The following is an 11,985-nucleotide window of genomic DNA, read 5'->3' as shown; positions in this document are numbered from 1 at the left end:
TGTGCGTCGATCCCAATAACAAGAAACTCACTTTGAATTTTACAGTCATAATTGTTGCAACGGCGTCGTTCATACTTTTAGCACAGGCGTGCATTTTTTAACGTACGTAGAGGATGTCCCATCACTTCTACCGCCACTACTGCACGAGAAACCGTGGCTTTTGGCGATTTTTTTTGCAAACAGACGAAATATTTTCGTTTTAAAATATCCTAAAATGCTGACAACCCAGCTAGAATTTTTCTTGAAATCCTTTTATCTGGAAATTTTTTAACCCCAATGTTATTAAATTGTTCATAATGCCGGGTGATTTGATTTCTAAATTCTAATAATATGAGCCTTGTTTTTGATAGATTATTCTCAAATTTTTATGAATAATTTCTTTTTCTTTCTTTTTATGAACATATAGAGTATTAAAGGCCATTAGAGTTGGATAATAGGTTATTATATCAAAAGAATTGTTGTCTGCTGGTCTGGGATTAACCGACAACACACCCTGCCATTAGCGACGTTGTGTGTGAAACTAGTGCTCTGATGAGGGCAGATGATTTACTTTCCGTGAGACCGTCTAGTTCCTTAAAATTCCAGTCTGTATGCATTGCAGGAAGTTTCATGGTCCTGAAGGTTGATGGTACATCGGACAGCTGAAGGTGCCAGATCGATTTTGTTTGCGATGAGAGCGTCTTCGTTCGCTGCAACCCAGTAGCCAAGAGCATCCGTGTCATACGTGGGAATGATCGTTACTTCTGAAAGAATGGTTGAAGTGATAGTTAGGTCAGCGGAAATGACAGCATTTCACACCATAGGGGAATTAAATCTTTTAAACAAATTTCGTATCTTTTTGGGGCAATAAAGCCTTGAGGCAAGTCGAAGATATTGACTAAACTTAATAGAAAATAATAGGAACTGGCAACTGAGGGTGTTCAATAGGAATGATATTCATGGTTTCACTGTGATTAAAAAGATCATGCATCGTGATTCTGTGTACCAAGTAGACAATTTTGTAGCATAGCAGGCTGCTAAATATTGTCCAAAGAACAATTAGTCACATATTGGAAATTTTTATGTTAACAATATTTTTATATTGCCGTTAACATAATATGGGGCAATTATTTTTGTAGAATCTTTAGAGGCATTATCAATACTCATAAAATGCCTTTGTGAAGTTTAAATGAATTTTCTAAAAGTTTAACATAATTATTTCTGGCTTTCATTAGTTCCCTTAATCAATATATGAATATTTGTATAGAACTACTCACCAAGATTTTTATCCTCCCACTCAATCTTGGCTTGGAGCAGAGCATCAAGTACTTCTCTTCCTGGATCAATTCCAGAGAAGACATAATATCTCGCTCTAACTTTACGGAAATAATCGATGTTACAGTAATTGGGGTTTGCAGCATGAGGTACATAAGCTAAGTCAAGGTAAACTGGAGTCGGACGCTTTATCCTTCGACCGGTTCTTCGAGGTCGTGGAGGTGTCCTAGGCTTAGGACTTTCTGACGAATGGACGGGTGAAGGCAGTCCTAGAGGTTTACCCCAGTCTTTCAAGACAGATTTCGGGTCATTTTCACTTGTAGAAGACGAAAAACTGGATGCCACAGTGCTGGAAGATTTGACCACTGATTGTTCCTTAGATGACCTACTCGTGCTAGAAGAAGTAGTCGAATGGCTCGTTTTAATAGTCGAACGATCTTCAGTTTGAGGAAGCTCAGCTCTTGAAGTCTCGAGTGAAGCTGGATATGAGGTACCAGGTAGAACCTTCGTGGTGGCTGTTGTCACCACATTGCCGTCTGTTGAAGTTTTCTCAGTATCTCCTTCTCTAATAATCGATTGGATGGAACGGGTTACGAAACATGAATCTCCAGATTCGACAGAAGGTTTTTCAGCAGCCCATGGTTCTGAAACAGTACGTTCAACAAATGATTTACCATGAGATGGTGAATCTGTTTTCTTGCGAGTAGCTACTGGGGACGAAGTTGAGGAAGAAATTTTTCGCAGGAGCCCCGCACTTATTTCTTGGTCTCCAAGCACTTCAACAGTTTCACTTCCAGGTACTTCTTCCATTTCTACTTCTTCACCATCTTCGTAATACTTGGTTATAACCGTCGTCACCCTACGAACGACAACTCGACCAGTTCTCGGGCTGCCTGTCACTGGAGTATCAGTTGAACCACTGGATGACTTTTTCTGTAAAACGGTTTTGCCAGACTCGCTCTCATGTGACTCAGTTGAACTAATTTGCGACTTCTGGGCAGACTTTTCAAGTATTTCTTGTGAATGCATTGATTTTTGTTGAGTAGACTGCATAGTATCTGCTAAATTACTACTTTTAGTACTAATTCCCGATACCTCGGAAGATATTTGTTTCTCAGACAGAACAGCAACTTTTTCTGCTGCTCTACTGTCGAAAACTTCTGACATCAGTTTTGCTTCTAGAGCTTCATCCGGGGATTTGGATGTTTCAAATTTTTCTATTGCACCTCTAGTTGTTCTTAGCGAGATTGACTCCAACACATGGACATTGGAAAGTGATGTCAGATCGTCTTCGATGCATCCTTGAACAGGAAGAGGATCTGGAATTTGTTCCATCTGCGATCCATCTTCAATGCAACCAGATATCTGCGCAATTTTCATATCACAAACAAGGTCTCGCTGCTTCTCTTGCGAATGAATTTCTAATGAAATGTCGCGATGAGAAGTTTCTCTCATGGATATTTCCTCGTGATGCTGCTGACTCTGTGAATAGCCCAACGAAGTAGATTCATCTTTGTCGGAAATTCTCCTTCTGACGGTTGAAACTTTTGTTACAACTGTTGGAGTGTATCTAACCGTTTTAGTGGTAGTTGTTTTGTGAGAGATATTTTCAAAGTTATCGTCGAATTCAGACGAGAAACCTGTTGTTTGAAGGTTTGTTCCAGATGTCGTGATGTATCTACTACTGAGGCTGCCAGTTTTTGGTCGCACTGAGGACAACATTTCAGAGGGAACTGACATAGCATGCTCGATTTTTCTCACAGACTTTTTCTCCTCACTATGTTTGGCTAACTTCTTCCTCTTGTATCTTTCTGAAAGTGAATTTTCTTTTCCTTCGTCACTGGAGACATCTGAGCTGGACGGAGTTGCTGAAGCATCAAATGACGGGGTGACATTCGAATATGACAAGGACTCTCTCGAAGAACTTGTCAACTCTTGAGGTGATTCAAAAGATAACTCTTGACGTTTCACAGAATCGATTTTTTGACTGGTGACAGTGCATTCTCGAATAGATGTCTCACTCTTTACATAGGTACGAGTGTCCTCAGTTAATGGAGACAAACCTTGACTTTCTAAACTGAAGGCTTTATCTCTATCATCAAATGCAGAGTCCTTCTCTGAGACATCACTTCGTGAAGTATGTACCCTACTTTCATCTTTTGGAAAATCTCCAAGCTCAATTTGAAGCTTGAATGACTCAGTAGATCCACTTTTGTCCGTAATTAATGTCACACTTTCAGTTGGCGCACTAACGATTTTAGGAGACCGTGGTCTTCCACTATCAATAATCTCTTCCACTAACTCAAATTGATTTGCCTCAGCTTTGATCCCTTGCTCTGAATGCGTTTCTTCCGTAGATATCTCGTCTCCTAAAAGTTGCCCATACATAGAGGTAGACATAATATCTTCTTTCACTTCTGTGCTGGACGTCTTGATTGTTGATGTATCTTGTGATTCCAATAAACCATAACTGGCAAAATCATCTCCATACATAGAAGATGACATGATATCATCCAATTGAGAAGTCGTTGACGTTTTAATAACAAACGATACTTCTTTAACATCTTGACTTTCCTTTTCTTCATCAGATTTACACTCGGTTAGCTCTTTGTCTAATATTATGGACTGTGACAAAGTCGATTTTGGAGACATCGGAGTAGAACCAGGTGTAGTATCAGCTGATACATGGACAAATTCCGCTTTTTGAGCTTGCAACACCGCGAAAACAGGTTGTGCTATGTCCCCGGATGTTGACGGTTTTTTAGACAGGGTAGAAGTGATTTTATGTTTTGCTGTGGGTACTTCCACATCATCATTCCCTTCAGCAGATGAATCGAGCGCCGTTTCTGCAGCAAATCGTTCATCAATCATCAATAAATCACTACCCTTAGATTCACCTTGAACCTTTGGCTCAAATTGTGAGAGAAATTTGGATGGAGATATTGTTACATCCACTTTCAGAGCAGAGAATATTGACCCAGTTTTTTCTGACACCGTTGTTTCCTTCTGTCCAGTTGTGGAGTTCAGATCTTCGCTTTCTTGCATGTCTTCCTTTGGATACAAAGAGCTATTCACTTGAGATTTCTCGGAATTACCTACTTCCATGTCAATCTCGGCAACCGAGTTTATTTTCTTCGAATGTGTTGCGATCACTTGCTTTTCGAGTTCAACTAGCCTCATGAGTTCTGGTAGGTCTGTGGTATGTACGTCTGTATGTGATACATTACTTTCATCCGTTTCCTCACATTTAGATGAAAATGACGAAGGTGGTTCCATTTTATGTGATATAACGAAATCCGTTTTCGGAGAGTGGTCATCTGTTACAGGAATTGGTGACTTAGTGTCTTCGATATGCCTTGAAGACACTCCAGCAGGGTGATGATCAAGGTGTTCAGATTTTTTGGACGAATCTTCAGGTGAAACACAGATCATAGGCTTCGGTGACGGCACTCTTGATACCTTATCTTCTTCATCTAAAGATTTTCGGCAAACTGGGGGTGACTTGTCAGATTTTGTTGTTAAGGGTGCATCTGTGGGCGTCTCAGAAGGTGATTCATATGGCTTGTAAATAGTTTGTACATCTCCAACATTGAGAGCGTCACTTTTTTCTTCAATTACCGTGAAATCGTGTGATACTTCCGTCACATATGCGGTTGAACGTTTCGAAATTTCTTTCGATGACTCGATCCTGTCAATAGCTGTTTCCAATCTGTCTGCTCTCGCTGTACGTACTTCCAATACATCATCGATTTCGTCGGTTTGTATGTCCCCGGGAACCACTGGTAAAATTCCTTTTAATTTGGGAGATGATTTTTCATCTTTATCTTCTGCACTCAATTGCGGAGATATCTGAGCGGTCGGTTCCGTTTCACCGCCCTCATCTGGTTTTGGCGAAACCTGGATAGAATCTACCTTCGGGGAAAGTTGATATGCTGTCGAAACTGGTGACCTTATTACTTCGTTAGGTTTCGGAGACACTACGTCAGATTGCATTTCCACTTGATCTGAATTTTCAGATGAGTCTCTTAGTGAAACGCTTGCACCCTGTTTTGGTGAAGATTTTTCGGCTACCTCAGGTTCATCAACTAAGGATTTAGGCGAAAATGAAGACGGTGACTTGTCTGATTTAGGAGTAATCATTGATGTCCCGGCAACTGCGACAAGAGATTTGGTAATTTCGGAGGTTTCTTCTATTATTTTTGATACCGTGACCGAAGTAATTTCAGACGATATGATCTCAGTTGCGTCTGTGGTCACTTTACTTACTGGCTTAGAGATCCCAGGAAATTCGTAATCTTCCTCGCCAACCTCATCGTAATCCTGTGATTTTTCTCTTGTGTCAGTGTCTTTCAATATTTTTTCTTCCGAATATGGTTCTCTCACGGATTTAGGTGAAAGCTGCTTCGTAAGTTCAGGTTTACTCTCTTCTTCACGTTTGGGTGATACTTCTCCCAATTTCGTGTCTGATTCTGCAATGACCGCTGCGGGTCGAGATCTTACATCAGTTGGTTCTTTTGTGCCTTTGTCATCCGGCTGGAATGAAGGTTTTTCTGAATCAGTTGGTTTCGTAATTGGAGATTTAGGCGACTCGGAAGGTGATTCAGGGGATTTGAGAATAGTTTGTATATCTCCAACATTGAGAATGTCCGTCTCAGATGTGGTTGAACGTTTCGAAATTGTTTTCGATGACTCGATGATTTTGGTAGTTGTTTCTAGTTTTTCTGCTCTCACCGTTCTTATTTCCAATACATCCTCATCAATTTCGTCGGATTGTATGTCTTCGGAAAGCACTGATGAGATGTCTCTAATTTTGCGAGATGATTTTTCTTCTACATCTTCTGTACTAAATTGTGGAGAAATCAGAGCGGCCGGTTCTGTTTCACCGCCCTCATATGGTTTTGGCGAGATACGGATAGTATCTACCTTCGGGGAACGCTGATCTTCTGTCGGAATTGGTGACTTCGTTTCGTCGCTGGGTTTCGTCGATACTACATCAGATTGCATGTCCAGTTGATCTGATTTTTCAGACGAGTCGCTTGGTGAAACGCTTTCATCCTGTTTTGGTGAAGCTTGAGCGGTTACCTCCGGTTCATCAACTATGGATTTTGGCGAAATTGATGACGGTAACTTGTCTGATTTATGGGTAATCATTGATACATCGGTAACTACGACATGGGATTCGGTAACTTCAGACGTTTCTTCGATAGTTTTTGATACAGCGACCGAAGTAATATCAGACGATATGGTTTCGGATTGGATTTCGGTTGCTTCTGTGCTCACTTCACTTATTTGCTTAGAGACCTCCAAAAACCCGTTATCTTCCTCGATTACTTCTTTGTCATCCTGAGGTTTTTCTTTTGTGTCAGTGTCTTGCAATATTTTTTCCTCTGAATACGGTTCTTCCTCCAATTTAGGTGAAACCTGCTTTGTGGGTTCAGGTTTTCTATCTTCTTCAGGTTTGTGTAATACTTCTCTCAATTTCGTATCTGATTCTTCAAGGATCGCTTCATCGTCTTCGGTTCGAGATATTTCATTAATTGATTGTTTTGTGCTTTCGTCATCCGTCTGGAATGAAGGCTTCTCTGAATCTGTTTGCTTCGTAACAGGAAATTTGGGTGACTCGGTAGTTGATTCATAGGCTTCATGAATAGCTTGTACATCTCCTATAGTGATAACGCTATGTTCTTCTTCAATTATCGTGACATCGTGGGATACCCCCGTTTCAGATGTAGTTGTACGTTTCGAAATTTCTTGCGAGGACTCGGCGATTTTGGTGGTTGTTTCCAATCTTTCGGCTTTCACCGTTCTTATTTCCGATACATCTTCATCAATTTCGTGGGATTGTATGTCTTCGGGAACCACTGGTGAGATGTCTTTAATTTTGAGAGATGATTTTTCATCTTTATCTTCTGTACTCAATTTTGGAGAAAGCTGAGCGGCCGGATCTGTTTCACCGCCCTCATCTGATTTTGGCGAGAGTGGGATAGAATCTACTTTTGGGGAAAGTTGATCTGCTGTCGGAACTGCTGTCTTAGTTTCTTCGCTACGCTTCGGAGCTACTACATCAGATTGCTTGTCGAGTGTATCCGATTTTTCAGATGCGTCTCTCGGTGAAACGATTTCATCCTGTTTTGGAGAAGATTTTGCGGCTACCTCAGGTTCACCAACTAAGGATTTAGGCGAAATTGATGCCGGTGACTTGTCTGATTCAGTAGTAATCACTGATGAATCGGTAACTACGACATGAGATTCGGTAACTTCAGCCGTTTCATCGATTGTTTCCGATACAGTGAACGAAGTACTTTCAGACGATATGATTTCGGTTGCGCCTGCAGTCACTTTACTTACTGGCTTAGAGATCTCATAAAACTCGTGATCTTCCTCGCCAACCTCATCGTCATCCTGAGGTTTTTCTCTTGTGTCCTTGTTTTTCAATATTTTTTCCTCCAAACATGGTTCTTCCCCGGATTTAGATGAAATCTGCTTCGTGAGTTCAGGTTTTCTCTCTCCTTCAGGCTTGGGTGATACTTCTCCCAATTTCGTATCTAATTCTTCCATGACCGTTTCATCGTCTGTGGGTCGAGATCTTTCATCAGTTGGTTCTTTGTTGTCTCTGTCATCCGGCTCGAATGAAGGTTTCTCAGAATCTGCTGGCTTCGTAATAGGAGATTTGGGTGACACGGAATGTGATTCGTAGGATGTGAGAAAAGTTTGTTCTTCATCTCCAACAGTGAGAGTTTTACTCCTATCTTTTATTACCGAGGCATCAAGCGATACTTCCGTCACAGATGTGAATGAACGTTTCGAAATTTCCTTCGATAACTCGAATATTTCGGTAGATGTTTCTAATCTTCCTGCTTTCACCGTACATATTTCCGACACACCATGTTCAATTTCGTCGGACTTAATGTCTTCTGGCGGCACTCCTGAGATGTCTTTAATCTTGGGAGATGATTTTTCATCTTTATCCTCCGTACTCAATTGTGGAGAAAATTGAGCGGCTGGTTCCTCCTCGCTGCCCTCATCTGGTTTTGGCGAGAAATGGATGGAATCTACCTCCGGGGAAAACTGATCTGCTGTCGGAACTGGTGACTTTGTTTCTTCGGTGGGCTTCGCAGATCCTACATCAGATTGCATTTCCAATTGATCTGATTTTTCAGACGAGTCTCTAGGAGAAACGTTTTCATCCTGTTTTTGTGAAGCTTTAGTTGTTACCTCAGGTTCATCAACTGTGGATCTAGGTGAAATTGATGACGGCGATTGTTCTGATTTAGGAGTAATCATTGATGCATCGGAAACTACATAGGATTCGGTAACTTCGGACGTTTCTTCGATTGTTTTTGACACAATGACCGACGTAATTTCAGACGATATGATTTCGGTTGCGTCTGTGCGCACTTTACTTGCAGGCTTAGAGACGTTAGAAAACTCGGCAGGTGAAACTTGCGTCGTGGGTTCTGGTTTTCTCTCATCTTCAGGTTTAGTTAATACTTCTCTCAATTTCGTTTCTGATTTTTCAATGTCTGCTTCATCGTCTTCGGGTCGACTTCTGTCATCAATTGGTGGTTTTATGCCTTCGTCATCCGTTTGGAATGAAGGCTTCGCTAAATCTGTTTGCTTCGTAACAGGAGATTTGGGTGTCTCGGTAGGTGATTCATAGGATTTAGAAACAGTTTGAACATCTCCAAAATCGAGAACTTCACATTTTTCTTCAATTACCTTGTCATCGTGTGATACTTCAGTCACAGATGCGGTTGAACGTTTCGAAATTTCTTGCGATGACTCGATGATTTCTGTTATTGTTTCCACTCTTTCTGCTCTCACCGTACGTACTTCCGATACACCCTCTTCAATTTCGTCTGATTGTGTGTCCCCCGGGACCACTGGTGAAATGTCTTCAATTTTGGTAGATGAATTTTCATCTTGATTTTCTGTGCTCAATTGAGGAGAAATTTGAACGGCTGGTTCCTTTTTAACGCCCTCATCAGGTTTTGGCTCAAAATCGATAGTATCTACCGTCGGGGAAAGCTGATCTGTCGGAACTTGTGACTTCGTTTCTTCGCTGGGTTTCGACGATACTACATCAGACTGCATGTCCAGTTGATCGGATTTTTCGGGTGAGCCTCTTGGTGAAACGCTTTCATCCTGTTTAGGTGAAGCCTTAGCCGGTACCTCAGGTTCATCAACTATGGATTTGGGCGAGATCGATGACGGCGATTTGTCTGATTTAGGAGTAATGATTGATGCACTGCTAGCTACGTCATGGGATTCGGTAACTTCGGACGTTTCTTCGATTGTTTTTGATACAGTAATCGAAGTAATTTCAGACGATATGATTTCGGACCTAATTTCAGTTGCTTCTGTGCTAACTTTCCTCGCAGGCTTAGAGACCTCAGAAAACTCGTTTTCTTCCTCGCCAACCTCTTTGTCATCCTTAGGTTTTTCTTTTATGTCAGTGTCCATCAACATTTTTTCCTCTGAATATGTCTCTTCCGCGGATTTAGGTGTAACCTGCTTCGGGGGTTCAGGTTGTCTCTCATCTTTAGGTTTGGTTAATTCTTCTTTCAATTTCGCATCTGATTCTTCAATGACCTCTTTATCGTCTTTCGGCCGTGATCTTTCATCAGTTGGTTCTTTTGTGCTTTTGTCAGCCGCTTGGAATGAAGATTTCTCTGAATCTGTTTGCTTCGTAACAGGAGACGTGGGTGACTGGGAAGGAGATTCATAGGACTTGGGAACAGTTTGAACCTCTCCGACATCCATAACGTCACATATCCCTTCAATTACAGTTGCTTCGTGTGACACTTCTGTAACAGATGAGGTTGAAAGTTTCGAAATTTCTTTCGATGACTCGATGTTTTCTGTTTTTGTTTCCACTCTTTCTGCTCTCACCGTACGTACTTCCGATACACCCTCTTCTATTCCGTCAGATTGTGCGTCCCCTGGGACCTTTGGTGAAATGTCTTCAATTTTGGCAGATGATTTTTCATCTTTATCATCTGTGCTCAATTGTGGAGAAATTTGAGCGGCTGGTTCCTTCTCACCGCCATCATCTGGTTTTTGCGAAAAATCGATAGTATCTGCCTTCGGGGAGAGCTGATCTGCTGTCGGAACTGGCGACTTTGTTTCTTCGCTGGGTTTCGACGATACATCAGATTGCATGTCCAGTTGATCGGATTTTTCGGACGAGTCTCTTGGTGAAACGCTTTCATCCTGTTTAGGTGATGCTTTAGCGGTTACCTCAGGTTTATCAACTATGGATTTGGGCGTAATAGTAGACGGCGATTTGTCCGATTTAGGAGTAATCATTAATGCATCAGAATCTACGTCATGGGATTCGGTAACTTCGGACGTTTCTTCGATTGTTTTTGATAAAGTGACCGAAGTAATTTCAGACAATATGATTTCGGACTCGATTTCATTTGCCTCTGTGCTCGCTCCACTTACAGGCTTTGAGACCTCAGAAAACTCGTTATCTTCCTCGCCAACCTCTTCGCCATCCTTATGTTTTTCGCATGTGTCAGTGTCTGTCAATATTTTATCCTCCGAATATATCTCTTCCACGGATTCAGGTGAAACCTGCTTCGCGGGTTCTGGTTTTCTCTCATCTATAGGTTTGGTTAATACTTCTCTCAACTTCGCATCTGATTCATCAATGACCGCTTCATCTTTTTCGGGTCGAGTTCTTTCATCAATTGGTGGTTTTGTGCCTTCGTCATCTGTCTGGAATGTATGCTTCTCTGAATCTGATTCCTTCGTAACAGGAGATTTGGGTAACTCGGTAGGTGATTCATAGGATTTAAGAGCAGTTCGAACATCTCCAACATCGAGAACGTCACATTTTTCTTTAATAACCGTGACATCGTGTGATACATCAGCCACAGATGCTGTTGAACGTTTCGAAATTTCTTGCGATGACTCGATGATTTCTGTTGTTGATTCCATTCCCTCTGCACTCACCGTACATACTTCCGATACACCCTCTTCAATTCCGTCAGATTGTGTGTCCTCTGGGACCACTGGTGAAATGTCTTCAATTTTGGCAGATGATTTTTCATCTTTTTCTTCTGGGCTCAATTGAGGAGAAATTTGAGTGGCTGGTTCCTTCCCACCGCCTTCTAGTTTTGACGAAAAATCGATAGTATCTACTTTTGGGGAGAGCTGATCAGCTGTTGGAACTAGTGACTTCGTTTCTTCGCTGGGTTTCGACGATACTACATCGGATTGCATGTCCAGTTGATCGGATTTTCCGGACAAGTCTCTTGGTGAAACGCTTTCATCCTGTTTAGGTGAAGCTTTTGCGGTTACCTCAGGTTCATCAGCTATGAATTTAGGCAAAACCGATGACGGCGATTTGTCTGATTTAGGAGTAATCATTGATGCATCGGTAGCTACGTCATGGGATGCGGTAACTTCGGTCGTTTCTTCCAAAGTTTTTGATACAGTGACCGAAGTAATTTCAGACGATATGATTTCGGACTCAATTTCAGTTGCGTCTGTGCTCACTTTCCTCACAGGCTTAGAGACATCAGAAAACTCGTTATCTTCCGCGCCAACCTCTTTGTTATCCGTAGATTTTTCTCTTGTGTCTGTGTCTTTCAATATTTTTCCCACTGAATATGTATCTTCCTCGGATTTAGGTGAAACCTGCATCGCGGGTTCAGGTTTCCTCTCATCTTTAGGTATGGTTAGTACTTCTTCCAATTTCGCATTCGATTCTTCAATGACCTC

General features: G+C 41.6%; 1 protein-coding gene across 1 annotated transcript in view; it reads right to left on the bottom strand.

The window, feature by feature from the left end:
- Positions 1-354: 354 nt before the first annotated feature.
- The window catches only part of LOC108681734 (microtubule-associated protein futsch), a 59,545-nt gene continuing 47,914 nt past the window's right edge, over positions 355-11,985 (bottom strand). The window contains exons 6-7 of the mRNA XM_047884848.1: positions 1,257-11,617; positions 355-743 (exon numbers count right to left, since the gene is read on the bottom strand). Of these exons, the coding sequence (XP_047740804.1) occupies positions 574-743; positions 1,257-11,617 (10,531 nt within the window). The 3' untranslated portion in view covers positions 355-573. The remainder of the gene's footprint in view (positions 744-1,256; positions 11,618-11,985) is intronic.

The sequence above is a fragment of the Hyalella azteca genome, unplaced genomic scaffold (assembly GCF_000764305.2).
Source record: "Hyalella azteca isolate HAZT.00-mixed unplaced genomic scaffold, Hazt_2.0.2 contig16311, whole genome shotgun sequence".
NCBI lineage: Eukaryota > Metazoa > Arthropoda > Malacostraca > Amphipoda > Hyalellidae > Hyalella > Hyalella azteca.
This window is presented reverse-complemented; position numbering and strand designations above follow the sequence as displayed.